The sequence below is a fragment of the Oncorhynchus tshawytscha genome, linkage group LG02 (assembly GCF_018296145.1).
Source record: "Oncorhynchus tshawytscha isolate Ot180627B linkage group LG02, Otsh_v2.0, whole genome shotgun sequence".
Classification (NCBI taxonomy): domain Eukaryota; kingdom Metazoa; phylum Chordata; class Actinopteri; order Salmoniformes; family Salmonidae; genus Oncorhynchus; species Oncorhynchus tshawytscha.
The window spans coordinates 22,376,175-22,391,294 of record NC_056430.1 but is presented as its reverse complement, the minus strand read 5'-3'; the positions used below and the strand labels follow the sequence as shown (position 1 = coordinate 22,391,294).

The following is a 15,120-nucleotide window of genomic DNA, read 5'->3' as shown; positions in this document are numbered from 1 at the left end:
AACAGAGCAGCAGTTTTCCATATCAGCACCAGTCTATTATATCCTGGGATTAGCTCTCTTCCCGAAAAGGTCAAACACAAAATCATGACACCTGGTATTTTCACCCTGGCTGTGAGTGCACACACATGTATATACATGCATTTGCGTGCCATTTCATTTAAAGTCATTAACCTTCAAAATGTCCCTGCTCACAAAATATCAGCATCATAAAGAAGTACTTTCTGTGACTTATGGTGAATGTAGACAGAACAACATAGCAGCAACACAAGCTGAGGCTTGGAGAGGTTACTCAGGCTATTTGTCTCATTACCAACCCGCTAGCGCTCCAGTTTGAGTAGCAATTGGGCCCAATGTACTGTTATGTAGCGACCCCTAGTGATGAGATGATCATTCAAAAGTAGATCAATATTCAAATGAAGAAAGTGGAGGAAAATGGATGAAAGTGAAAAAAAGTGTGTGTTTGTGTGTGTGTGTGTGTGTGTGTGTGAGAGAGAGAGAGAGAGAGAGAGAGAGAGAGAGAGAGAGAGAGTCTGTGTGCATGTGTGTGTTGAAAGAGGGAGAGAAACGACGAACATAGAGAGAAATTCATGGAGGATAAAAATTCATTGAGTCATTGAGAATAGATGCAGGGGATGGAGACAGAGAGAGAGAGAGAGAGAGAGAGATTGAGAGTGAGTGAGAGAGAGAGAGAGAGAGAGAGAGAGAGAGAGAGAGAGACTACAACAGGCCATTGCACAGCTGGAATGTTCCAGCTGGGATTCCCGATGGCTGGACAGGAAGAGAGTGGAGTCCTGACAGGAAGAGTGTGCTGGGAGGGCTAGTGCTGGGTGGGGAGAGAGAGAGAGTTGTTTCCTGTTAGCTGCTCTCCCTCTCTCAACACATTTCTCTCTAAGTGTTCTCTGTCTACCTATCCCTCTATCTTTCGCCATGCTTCACTCCCCATCCACATTAGGACTTGTAGGCCTATTGGTTATGAAACCATCCTATTTCCCTCAAATGTTCACCTTCAAACTCCTCATGTGAGTTCACACAGCAACAGGGTATAATACATTTGATCAATGGGGTTGTGGGAGGGAGGAGAGTGGGTCAAGCTGCCAGGCCATCAGGTTGCTTGAGGTGTAAATAAACTGGGGAGCAGGAACCAGGTGTTACCACGGTGGTACTTCCTGCCTGTCAGATCTGTCAGCCAGGTTACAAACCCACGTGGGCTCACAATAAAAGCCCATGTACCAACGGGACAACACGAGTTAATGTCAGAGGTTTGACAAATAGAGGTTGAGAAAACACAGAAAGAATGAGTCTCACAGTAGATATGAAATAGAGTGGTATGTGAAGTGTGAGAGGAAAAATGTCTTTGTCTCTCCTAAACTCAGTAGACAATCAGAGTTTCCTATCAGCTCTGGAGTAGGGGGAAATTGGCTGCCCTGGAAAGGAGAGGGCCAATCTCACAGCCAATGGGAAGTGCCCCTGTCACTCTAATCAGGAGTGATAGAGAGGAGGAAACGTGTGTGTGTGTGTGTGTGTGTGTGTGTGTGTGTGTGCACACGTGTGATTGCATTTGCACATAGGTACATGTGCATATGTCTTTCTCTGTGTATGGATTAAGTTGTTTTTAACCATGTCTCACTGGGTTTAGAAAGCCCATGGATCTGTCATGGATAACATACACATGTATAAAATAACCATCAGAGCTGCCACCTCTTCACTTCCCCTAGAGATGGATCACCCAGTGGATGTTTTAGGTGAATCTCTCCCTGAGAGGCATGACCAGCGTGCCTTTGACGGAGAGCCATGTGACAGAGATCAGGGGGTCTTAGTGGGAGCTGTGGACAGTTACATACAAGGGGAGGAGGGCAAGAGGATTACAGTTTCATCAATACAAATCCATAGAGAAGAGACAAACTGACATAACACACATATACCATGTATACAAACTCTGATTACTCTATGCAGTAGATGGAAGCAATGACAACCTTCTCAATGATTGTCCCCCTCTTTCTGTCTCACTTGCACCTTTTCCTCCATTTCCTCACCATATGACCCACCCTACCCGCCCCAGACAAGAATGTGTCTCTCCACACCCCCGACACAATCCTCTGTTTGAAGTCAGATGAACACATGTCCAGATATCTCTCCATCCCTCTCTCTGTTCCCTTCCTTACCCTTCTCTGTCCGTTTGTCTGTCTATCTGTCAGCCGTGCTCATCTCCACCCCCTGCAGCTGTGAGAGGGGCACAGGCGCTCTCATTGTGCTCCTCTTCCTCGCCCTCGCTCGTCTGCACCCGCCACAATCACACCTGCCACCTGCACAGGACATGGGCCCTGACCAGGCAGCTTTCATCTCCCCCCCAGCGCAGGCCCCTCTGCCCCAGGCCTGTCACTGTGGAATGGCAGACACACGGGCTAGAGGACAGAGAGCCATCTCTGTTTGTTTCCAGGTCAAGAGGAGCTAAAGTATACAGGATTTGTCCACAGCAAAGGAATAGATTTTAGCATAGGATGCAACATTTTTTAAATGATTTTGAATACAACAGGAGACAGAGACCTGGGAGTGTGTGGGTATTGCCAGAATGCATGATGGGGATTTTCCTTGTTTATATTGCCTTGTAGCCCAAAGTCAATTCTCTACAGATTACCATCACTTTAAGTAAAATACCATCAACAGCATTTTAGCTATTGTGGGTAGTGAGTACAGTCTTTACAGCATGGAGGACAGTCAAGTATGACAGATATTTGATGGCACATGGATTCCCATTTGCATTTGTAAGTGTTTATGAGTGTTCATGAATGCATGTGTGTGTGCAAGCTGGACTCAGGGGTAGACGTAACATAGTACATGTAAATCCAGGACACTTCAATTAGTATGATATGTTACGTTTCGTATGATAGTTATTAATTTGTGGATGTCCATCATCTATTTCATATGATACGTTGCGAATTACAATTTGTATATGTTACAAAGTGCAATTTGTACAATATGTTATGAATTTGCAAAATGTATGATATGTTACAAATTCCAATTTGTTATGGCTAACATTAGCTCAGTTAGGGTTAGGGGTTAAAGTTAGGAGTTAGGTTAAGCAGTTAAGGTTAGGGTTAGCTAACATGCTAAGTAGTTGCAAAGTACTGTAGCTAAAAATTAGCAAGTAGTTGCAAAGTTACTAATTAGCTAAAATGCAAGTTGTCCGTAATGAGATTCAAAAAAGCAACCTGGTTATACGCCCATACACCCCGACCAACCACCCTACGTTTGTTTTGCATTAACTAACCTAATGTCTTATGTAATCGTACTAAACATAAGATAGCATTCTAATTTGAGGCTCCCGGATTTATGTTTACTATGTTGTCTATGAGACCAGGTTTTGCATGCATATGTGTGCGAGTATTGAGAACTCCCTTGATGTTTGGATTAGTTTCCTCCTAATCTGCATGGTTTCTCTCTTCAACCTTCTGCTCTGTGCGTGTATGTATGTGCTGCATGTATAATAAAATAGGGACAGGGAGGATGGCTTCTCTGAGGGAGTGATTTATGAGCACGCACTTTGAAGGGTCTTCAGTGCAGGATATTGTTCTCTGACAGTGACTGGTCCCTCGGTAGGGTGTGTGTGTGTTAGAGAGAGCGGGAGAAAGAGATTAGGAGAAGGGGCCTGCAGGTGAGCTCTCAACGTAATCAATCACCACCATGTCACGTTGCTCTTGCCCTCTAGATTCCCCATTTCATAAGTACCTGGCTTTTTCTTTCAGATTCTTCCAAAACTATCAATTCATTATGAGAAATAACTTACTTGCAATAGCCTAAGTTACTGCATCAGGAAATAAATAATATTTATGCAACACATAACAACCACATGGTTCACACACACATGTCCCTCAGCTTTCACTCTTCGCCACATCAGGATACAGTTCTGTTTGTAGATTCCGGTTTAAACAGAATTTTGCTCGGATTTGGTCAACAGCTCAACCGCAGCCCTGGTGTGACCGGTTATCACATCCCCTATAGGCTGAAACTAAAGCAAGGCAGGGCCAGAACTGAAAGGAACATCTCCAACGAATCTTCACCTCCTACCACCCACATATCAACCAAATACAGTAAATCACACTAAACTATTACAAGAAAACACATTTTGAATCTGTCGCTATGCCACACATTTGGGTAAGACCTAATCAAATGATTGCCACTATTGGAAGTGATGTCAGATGTGAGGAATTGGTGGTATTATGAAGAGCTAACATACGGTACTTAAGCAATACTTTCACTCTCTCTCTTGTTTGTTAACAGTTTATTTGCCAAACATACAGCGGTCCACAAATAAGTATGCAACCTGCTGTAGAATAGAACCTGCTGTAGAATACATTACGATCTAACATAGTGGTAACCAAGTTGTAATGTGATGGCGTGCTGTTTGACATATCACTGCAGTGAGGGAAACTATGTCAACTACAGTCTGCCTGCAGTATAAGAAACTCGGCAAAAAAATAAATATCCCTTTTTCAGGACTCTGTCTTTCAAAGATAATTCATAAAAATCCAAATAACTTCAACGATCTTCATTGTAAAGGGTTTAAACAATGTTTCCCATGCTTGTTCAATGAACCATAAACAATAATGAACATGCACCTGTGGAACGGTCGTTAAGACATTAACAGCTTACAGACGGTAGGCAATTAAGGTCACAGTTATGAAAACTTAGGACACTAAAGATGACTTTCTACTCACTCTGAAAAACACCAAAAGAAAGATGCCCAGGGTCCCTGCTCATCTGTGTGAACGTGCCTTAGGCATGCTGCAAGGAGGCATGAGGACTGCAGATGTGGCCAGGGCAATAAATTGCCATGTCCGAAATTGAGACGCCTAAGACAGCTCTACATGGAGACAGGACGGACAGTAGATCATCCTCGCAGTGGCAGACCACGTGTAACAACACCTGCACAGGATCGGTACATCCGAACATCACACCTGCGGGACAGGTACAGGATGGCAACAACAACTGCCTGAGTTACACCAGGAATGCACAATCCCTCCATCAGTGCTCAGACTGTCCACAATAGGCTGAGAGAGAATGGACTGAGGGCATGTAGGCCTGTTGTAAGGCAGGTCCTCACCAGACATCACCGGCAACAACGTTGCCTATGGGCACAAATCCACCGTCACTGGACCAGACAGGACTGGCAAAAAGTGCTCTTCACTGACGAGTCGCAGTTTTGTCTCAGCAGGGGTGATGGTCGGATTCGAGTTTATCGTCGAAGGAATGAGAGTTACACCGAGGCCTGTACTCTGGAGCAGGATCGATTTGGAGGTGGAGGGTCAGTCATGGTCTGGGGCGGTGCCTTACAGTATCATCAGACTGAGCTTGTTGTCATTGCAGGCAATCTCAACGCTGTGCATTACAAGGAAGACCTTCTCCTCCCTCATGTGGTACTCTTCCTGCAGCCTCATCCTGACATGACCGTCCAGCATGACAATGCCTCCAGACATACTACTCGTTCTGTGCGTGATTTCCTGCAAGACAGGAATGTCAGTGTTCTGCCGTGGCCAGCGAAGAGCCCGGATCTCAATCCTATTGAGCACTTCTGGGACCTGTTGGATCGGAGGGTGAGGGCTAGGGCCATTCCCCCCAGAAATGTCTGGGAACTTGCAGGTGCCTTGGTGGAAGAGTGGGGTAACATCTCACAGCAAGAACTGGCAAATTTGGTGCAGTCCATGAGTAGATGCACTGCAGTACTTAATGCAGCTGGTGGCCACACCAGATACTGACTGTTACTTTTGATTTTGACTCCCCTATGTTCAGGGACACATTATTCCATTTGTTAGTCACATGTCTGTGGAATTTGTTCAGGTCATGTCTCAGTTGTTGAATATTATGTTCATACAAATATTTACACGTTAAGTTTGCTGAAAGTAAACAGTTGACAGTGAGAGGACGTTTCTTTTTTTGCTGAGTTTATGTTGGTGTGAGAATGATTGGCTGAGGGGGGTCTACCAGCCCTGCAGCTCCAAATCTCCACTGAAGCGCATACACAAAATGCCATTGTGGGGCCTTGTAACACCACCGAACATCAGTGCTAACAGACATGGTCTTTGCCTTCCTCCAATGTGTATTTTCACAATGATTATTGTAACGCACATACAATACATGAACGTTATCATGGCAACTAGAATGGGTAGTTATGGCCTTGGCATGACCTCTTATGACCCTAAAGGGAAAGCGGTGACCTTAGACTGACCCATGTCTCATCTCCTGTTCGTCCTCTGATCAGGAAGAAATAAGCAGGTCTCCTAGGGAGTGCCACCCTCCACTAGCAGTTTGGGTTGCTAGGTGTGGTCATCCTACTAAGGCCTGGTGTGCACTAGAATAAATCGTGTTAGAAATTCCCCAGAGGAATGTGGAAAAAGGGAAATGTAATCGATGTCTTATACAGTATGTGACATCTTTGAATGTAATGGAGAATTCAACCCACCATTGCCCTCTCGTTTATTAATTCATTGACAGGTGAGCCACGATTTAGTAGTGTCCTCAAGAATATAATTTGGCTGATGTAATGATCAGCAAAATTAAAGAATAAGCCAATTTTCCCCCATGATTAAGAGAGAATCAGCAAGCCACATCTACAAGGATCACATTATATGAATTGAGCACCAGTTGTTTTATTTGGGGTTGCTTCCATATTAAAATAAAACAGTGTCAACTTTGTAGGCACTATCCCTTTCCCAAGTCAAAAGCCTCACTTTACCCACCACAGATGGGAAAAATATCTTGAGCAAGAGTGCCCTCAGGTGGTGGAACTAGGTTACTTCCTGAAAGAGTTTTAAAAGTGGAGGAATCATTTCTATTTTAAAACAGTTGTCAGACAATGTTTCAAACTTGGTTCATTTTCCCCATTTCATTTACTGACGATACAGGTTCACATACATTATCACTCAACGTCTTCGACTGCCCCATACTATTCCCCACACACATGGCCTAAATCTCATGCATTCACTAAATCTCCTATCAAACAAAATATACCGTTACAAAGAGAAATGATACAAAATATTAGAGGGACAACGAGAAACTTAACATGAAGATGGTAACCCTTTGGATTGGGGTCCACACCATTTCAGAGCTTCAACTTTGTTCAGATATAAACAGCCAGGGGGAAGTAACAATAGTTCATAGGTGCAAAGAATGACGAAGACGTTTAGAGATGGTTTGACTCACAAGGGATCCCTTATTTCAGGGGCACTGATGACTACTCCACCCTTAAGAGAGCACAGGTTGGAGGGACTCAAGGGAGTATAGACACAGGACAGATGTGACATGAAAACCCTTAAGAGTAACACAAATATAGATTTATCACCATTCAAAAAAAGGTTAAAAAAAAAAAACACAAAACATTCCAAATTTAAACAGTTAAATTCTGCATTTAGGAGCTCTTCCACACAATTTAACTTAGACTTCCATGTAAGGTGTGACGCAAGCATTCCCTGTGGTGTTAAGCATAACACTGTTGTGTTTCTTGCGAGGCACAAAGGCACGAGTGTTTGCATGCACCTACAGGTTCCTTTAGTGTGTGTACTTTGTGAGTGGGATGGACAATGAGCAAAGGTAAATATTTCTTATTTTATAATAACTGCAGGGCTGGATCAACAGATGTGTAGTTGGGGCAGCACATGTGTCAGTGTACAAAAAAACACATGTATAGTGGTGTTTACAGGGTGTCCAGCAGACTGTCGATGCGGGTCACCAGCTCCAGTCTCTTGCTAGAGAGGGTCTTCTCGTTGTCGATGTAGGCCTCCTTCTTAACCTTGCCTGCCACCAGGCGCTCCGCCTCCTGCCAAGAGCGACACACCAGCTCCTTCACCTGGCCGTCCAGCTTCTGTACCTCACCCACCTGTTGACAAACACAAGGAAATGTGAGGTTCAACACAGTGTATGCACACAGGTAGGTATAAACTGTACACACACCAAAAACTGTATACACAATTGAATACACACACACACACCTTATCTGCAAGGTCAGAACCCTCTGCTTTGAGGCGGGCCTGCAGGGAGCTGATGTCGTTGGTGAGGGTGCGGTGGTCGGCCTCCAGGATCTTGCGGCCACTGTTCAGGGCCCCTGTGTCTCGAGATTGCTTATAGCGATTCACCACCTCGTCCATGTGGCGGTACAGCCCTAAACGCTTGTTGACCAGGGTCAGGACCTGCTCTGTGATGGAGGACACCTTCATACGAACCTCTGCAGCAGGGTCCTGAAACAGGGGGGTGGGAAGACACACGAGACAATCAGCAAGTGCATACAGGAAAAAGGAGATAAACATAGAAGGGAGTGATGTGGAGAGTACAAGTGCTACCACTATTAAAGAGACTGAGGGGGAATATGTTGAGGATGGTGTACCTTAGTGATGGAGAAGTCCAGGCGCACATAGATGATGACAGTGAAGAAGAGGATGTAGAATGCCCCCACCACCAACAGGGGCTCCTGCAGCATCAGGACCTTATTGAAGGTATAATGCACCTGGGGGATGAGACAGACACTGAGGAACTCACACCATCAATTAGGAACCGTACATAGCTTCTAAAGCATTTCTCTGAAAGGGTTTGCAGATATAAAGCATCTTGATTGTTTAAAATTTGTATTTATTTCAGTGGCATAACTCCAGAGCCGTTGCTTATAATAATCCTGTCACCGTAAGGGCACTCTGGTTTTCCAGATGCTGTGAAACCAAAGACAAACTGACTTCCTTTCTCCCCTGAACCTCCCCCGAAAGTCTCTGTTCCCTCCTCCACTAGGGGCTTGCAGCTCACCACTACGTCCTGGATGTGCTGCTCCACCAGGTTGTTTTTAGACGCCACCAGCACGGGGCGGCCAAAGGTGTCTAGGTAAGTGTAGTGCAGCTGGTCTGGAATACGGTCAATGGGGTAGGGGGTTTCCACATGGATGTTCCTGAGAGGAAGAGACATGGATCAATACAATGAAACAGGAGATCAATGCATTTCCACAGATTCTAAATACACATCATGCATCACAGCATACTCACCTGGCGCCTTCTGGCAGTATGAGTTTAACAGTGAGGGAGTCGATGACCTGGTCATCATATACATGGTCAACCAGCCTCATCTTCAGAGCGTACTGATCCCCTGAGGAATATTTGAATTAGCATATTCTTTTTTTAGCTTTCAATTAGGCCATTTCTCTTTAAAAATAGTTCTGGTTATAAACAGTTATCGTAATATGGTAATCTAGTCAACTCACCCAGAGTGTAGAGGTACTCGTAGCTGGGCAGATTGTAGCCGAGAATGTAGTGGGTTTTCCAGCCACCAAACAAGGGGAAGCGGGGCCTAACCTCCACCTCCACAGAGTCTTCCAGAATCTGGAGGTGGGAGGTGGAGATGTTGCCGATCTCATCCCGGTAGTACACATCCTGGGCTGAGGCAGGAAGGATGGTCTTTGTGAGAAAGAGGAGATGTAGTTATTATACAAATCACCTTTGAGAGCATGATTTGCAAATGCACCAATATTCCATGGCAATAAAAGTGTCTTTAAAATCAACACACCTTAAAGGATTTGACTGATGAGATGCCACTGTCAGACTGGCGCTGGTAGTCATAACGGGAGAAAGGCCCTTTCAGGAATGCCCCTGTGTGCCTCATGTCAATTGTCTCTTCCACAGCAATGTTTCCCCAATGAGAAACTTCAATGATGCGGGTGATGCTGCTAATGGTGAGGAAGGGGGTGTTGTTCTCATAATGGACCTTCAGGGCATCCTAAAAAGAATGAGAAACAAAGAAATATCAAACTTCCCTTCCAAATATGAATCTACTAAGCCAATGTTTGCTATTCAGCTGGCCCAACAGTGTTCAGACCATTCAACAACAGATGTATCTCAAACCCAGGGCCCTCAGAGACATTATACCTCACTGAATGGGGCGACATCACGGAAGGGGCCGTACTCAATGGCCTCATCACTCTTGCTGGGGTTGCCCAGCTTGGTGTAGCTCTCCACAGTCTTAGAGGCAAGGCGGACACGGGTGGTCTGGCTGCGGGTGGGGTATGGAGAGTACAGGTAGTGGTTGCCCTGGAACACCACCAGCTGACGCTCAGCCTGGGTGATGTGGGTGGGAAAGGGCCTCAGAATGTGGCTCAGGACTGTCTCCACCTTCACTCGCAGCTTTGCGCCAACAGCCAGACTGGAGGGTAACTGCACCTTGTAGAACTCCCCACTGTAAGAGGTTAGCAGATAGGAGGGGTCAGGTCAGTGGACACCAGCACCAACGTATATGGCTTTAAAAAACAAGGGGACTAACTAAAACAGTGACAGAAACTCCACTGGATAAAAAGGGGTGAAGTTTAACATGGTGAAAATGTGCATATCTAGAAACTTTATAGTCGAATGCTTGACAATGGATAAGCAACATACCCTTCGAACTCAAGGTCGAGCGTTTAGGATTTGTCAACGCCGATACCGATTATTGGAGGACCAAAAAAGCCGATACCGATTAATCAGAACGATTTTTAAATTTGCAATAATGACAATTACAACAATACTGAATGAACACTTATTTTAACTTAATATAATACATCAATAACATCAATTTAGCCTCAAATAAATAATGAAACATGTTCAATTTGGTTTAAATAATGCAAAAACAAAGTGTTGGGGAAGTAAAAGCCCAATATTTGTCATGTAAGAAAGCTAACGTTTAAGTTCCTTGCTCAGAACATATGAAAGCTGGTGGTTCCTTTTAACATGACTCTTCAATATTCCCAGGTAAGAGGTTTTAGGTTGTAGTTATTATAGGAATTATAGGACAATTTCGCTTTATACCATTTGTATTTCATTAACCTTTGACTATGGGATGTTCTTATAGGCACTTTAGTATTGCCAGTGTAACCGTATATCTTCCGTCCCTCTCCTCGCTCCTACCTGGACTCGAACCAGCAACACAACGACAACAGCCACCCTCGAAGCAGCGTTACCCATGCAGAGCAAGGGGAACAACCACTCCAAGGCTCAGAGCGAGCGAGTGACGTTTGAAACGCTATTAGCGCGCGCTAACTAGCCAGCCATTCCACTTCGGTTACACAGCTTAATCTCGGGAGTTGATATGCTTGAAGTCATAAACAGCGCAATGCTTGACGCAAAACGAAGAGCTGCTGGCAAAACGAACGAAAGTGCTGTTTGAATGAATGTTTACGCGCCTGCTTCTGCCTACCACCGCTCAGTCAGATACTTGTATGCTCAGTCAGATTATACGGAACGCATGACACGCTAGATAATATCTAGTAATATCATCAACCATGTGTAGTTAACTAGTGATTATGATTGATTGATTGATTTTTATAAGATAAGTTTAATGCTAGCTAGCAACTTACCTTGGTTTACTGCATTCGCATAACAGACAGTCTCCTTGTGGAGTGCAACAAGAGGCAGGTCGTTATTGCGTTGGACGACTTAACTGTAAGGTTGCAAGATTGGATCCCCCGGGCTGACAATGTGAAAATCGGCCATTCTGCCCCTGAACGAGGCAGTTAACCCACCGTTCCTAGGCCGTCATTGAAAATAAGAATGTGTTCTTATTAACTGACTTGCTTAGTTAAATAAAGATTAAATAAAGGTGTAAAAAAATTACAATCTGAAAAATCGGTGTCCAAAAATCCAGATTTCCGATTGTTATGAAAAAATTATGAAAATTGGCCCTAATTAAATCGGCCATTCCGATTAATCGGTCGACCTCTACTTCAAACACACAGATAGCATCATGGCATTTTGGTACACCAGAATTCCATTCATTTCCAATGAAAAGTTGTTTGCCTTGCAGCATTGCATTGCAGTGGCAGTTGCAGTGCGTTTGGTGTGGTACATACATATGCGTGAAACTGTATGCGTAGACGGTCAAACAAATGGTAGCAGAAGGTGAATGTTGAACTTTTGTTGCACATCTGCATATCCAGATGATGCTGCATACTATTTTGCACAAAGACGCTCTGTGTGTTCAAAGCATTAGTGAACAGGGATGCCAGCAATTATAGACCTCTCACCTTTGGCCTTGGATCATTGTCTGCTTGAGCTCAAGTATGCCATCCTCCTCTTCATCACCCTTCACCTGGCAAAAAGACACATGTTTACATGTCTGTCCAATCCAGTGCAATTCAACTCTTATTACTGCAACTGGACCTGATCTTTATTCATTATAGATAGGAATGAGTTTGAGTATGTTGCGTTGTGACTAGAGTTAGTACTGATTCCCCACGGCTATGGGTGGTGTGCACACAATCACTGAAAGCACACACAAATCTTAATTTTACAACCCTCACCATGAGGAAAACATTTATTCTGACTAGTTACTAAAGAATATAGATAAGACACGGAAATAACTTCCCTCTGCGGATACGTGTCATTCCTGACAGAACGAGTGCGGCGGAAGTGCACTCGTTGGCCCATTCAAACAGTTCCACGCCACAATTCACTTATATTTTATTGCTACAGCCTTGCATTGTTAGCAAAACACATTTGCTATCTAGCAAGTAGTAAGTTAGCTTCCTCGCCTTGACTGGGCGCTGCAGGACAAATATGTGCATGCTATTGCTAGCTGGGTTATTAACTACCTAGCCTACTAACGTTACCTATAATCATGTGTTAGGTAACTACCTGGAGAAAAATGTTTGGTTTACAGCGAATGCATTCCTAAGTCACTTACCGATGCTCCGACGTACGCAAGGTTGGGGGCCAATTCGGGCTCTACTGCCAATATAAAGCTATGTACCGCCGAGTCTCCCTGATTTAACAGAAGAATCTCTGCTGTTATCTTGGCAATGTGCGTGCTCAGGTCTACTGTTCGTTTCACCTCCTCGTTCACCAGCCCGTTGGCAACTACTCGACAACACAGTCCGGTGATAAGGAGCAGACAAGTGGGAACTGTGCAGAAAGGTATGCTTCGCGCCATTGTTATAGAATTAAACAGTATGTATAGTTGAAGCTAGAGAGGGGGAAAAACAAAAATGCCGCGCACCGCTTTAGGATCAGAGTTGCAGCCGAAAGGATGACGCTTAATTCATTTCTCACGTAATGGCGTAAACTTCTTCTTCGTCTTCTTCTTCCGTGGGTTTTATGACAGACTACAAACAAAACATGCATTTTGCCGCCACCAACTGGACGGGTTGAAACCAAAACAAGGTCAAAAATAAAATTCATAACTAACTTAATCCACCCAAATAAAAATAGTACATTGAGAAAAGAAAACAAATCTCCATATCTCCCTTCTCAGGCTCTAGGGCCTGGGAGGGTGGTACGGCCTGTGACAATATTCCATGTAACTCCTTCGCAGAGAAATCTTTCAGCCCAAGGAACCGCTCTGCCACACCCACAATGATTTCTATCTTCCTGGACCGTCTCTCCACCTTGGCAGGGTAATTAATCACCATAGCTATAAAGGCCACCTTCTTAACCATTAAAATGTCAGGATCCTCCTCGTGAAATGTAACCCCTGCAGCCTGCAGTGAAAGACTATCCACCACCATGGACTCTTCAGGTGAACCACTCAAACCCTCAACCCATTAACAGCTGCTGCATATGAAATGCTCTGGACAGCCCTGACTTTGGCCCCCTCATTCTCTTTCACCTTTGTGGGGCATTCGAAAGATGTGGCTTCATGGTTCCCAATGCAATTGCAACATGTCACATTTTCATCACGATATGATATTTTCCACAACTTGGACATCTCGGGTTCTCCCGTATGCAAACACTTGAAACATGACCAAAAGCTTTAGAATGATCACACTGCATTGGTCTTTGGATAAATAACCTGACTGTAGTTAATATACCCTAACTGCACTTGAATAGGGAGAGACTCCATATCAAAAAACAAAAGAACAGATACTCTCCTCTTTTTCTTAATTCACCACATGATTCAGCTGACGTGCATCAATCACGCCAGGAATATTTTTAATCTCGTCAACATCCACTTCCCACGAGACACCAGCACCCCTTGAGGGGTGCCCTGTTCCTGAGAGACACACACACGACACTTCAAACGTATCAAATCGTGTGAGACTCAACACACGTTTCTTCTGATCCGCAGAAGCACATAAAATCTAAACAAGCCCGCCTCTCCTGATCCTCACAGCCTTCACTCTACCCAGCACTCTCTCCACCAGTTTGGGTATCTCCAATGGATTCCTCAAGATTGGTCATTCGATCAGCTGCTCCTCATTAATAAACCGTACAATCCTACAAGATACAAAGTGACATTCTCATCATTGTATACTACTTTTCTCCGTTTCCATTATTTTGGACAATATTCTAATTATCCTTGATTCTACCGCCATTAGACTCTGAATCCACTTCATCATCTGCTTCCGCCATCATTTTCTCTCAAAACACACTGATCTCGCATCTTGCGATACTTCCTATTCCACTTCAGCTAGCTATATCAAGTTCTCAAAAGCATTTCCTAGGAGGGGCCATTTCGACAGAACACCGGAAATGAGTGTTTGTAATGGCGTAAACTGGTTGCTTCCCAGGCTAAATGGTTCTTCTTCTTCTATGATATCATGGCGGTCCGCAAACAATCATTTAAGTGCATGCCGCCGCCACCGACTGTGCTGGAATGTAGGATCAATCATGATCTGCCCAATTCTGTACTACCATGAAAAAAAGAAAAGAAAAAAAGAAATCCCTACTAACTTCTACCCCATTAAACTTGATCTATATCATGCTGAAAAACTCCACCTTTAGGATTGTTCAGCATGTCAACAACCATTTCAACAGTAACATCTGCTACCCCCAATATCTCTTTTGTTTTATCCACAATAAGCTTCAACCTGGCATTTCTGCTTTCCACAACCTTTTTATTTATTTATTTCACCTTTATTTAACCAGGTAGGCTAGTTGAGAACAAGTTCTCATTTACAACTGTGACCTGGCCAAGATAATGTGAAGCAGTGTGACACAAACAACAACAGAGTTACACATGGAATAAACAAACATACAGTCAATAACACAATAGAGAAAAAAAGTATTTATACAGAGTGTGCAAATGAGGTAAGATAAGGGAGGTAGGTAATAAATAGGCCATAGTGGCGAAACAATTACAATTTAGAAATTAAGCACTAGCGTGATAGACCTGAATCGTATTGATAAC

The 15,120-nt window shown here is 44.0% G+C and overlaps 1 protein-coding gene across 1 annotated transcript; it reads right to left on the bottom strand.

The window, feature by feature from the left end:
- Window positions 1-6,628: 6,628 nt before the first annotated feature.
- LOC112219395 (dolichyl-diphosphooligosaccharide--protein glycosyltransferase subunit 1) lies at window positions 6,629-14,419 on the bottom strand. The gene is made up of 10 exons (XM_024380611.2): window positions 12,679-14,419; window positions 12,020-12,084; window positions 9,894-10,200; window positions 9,535-9,744; window positions 9,233-9,425; window positions 9,018-9,117; window positions 8,785-8,923; window positions 8,375-8,494; window positions 7,983-8,228; window positions 6,629-7,870 (listed from the first exon to the last, which is right to left on the bottom strand). The coding sequence occupies exons 1-10, from the start codon at window positions 12,922-12,924 to the stop codon at window positions 7,688-7,690; spliced, it is 1,809 nt and encodes a 602-aa protein (XP_024236379.1). The 5' UTR covers window positions 12,925-14,419; the 3' UTR covers window positions 6,629-7,687.
- Window positions 14,420-15,120: the final 701 nt, after the last annotated feature.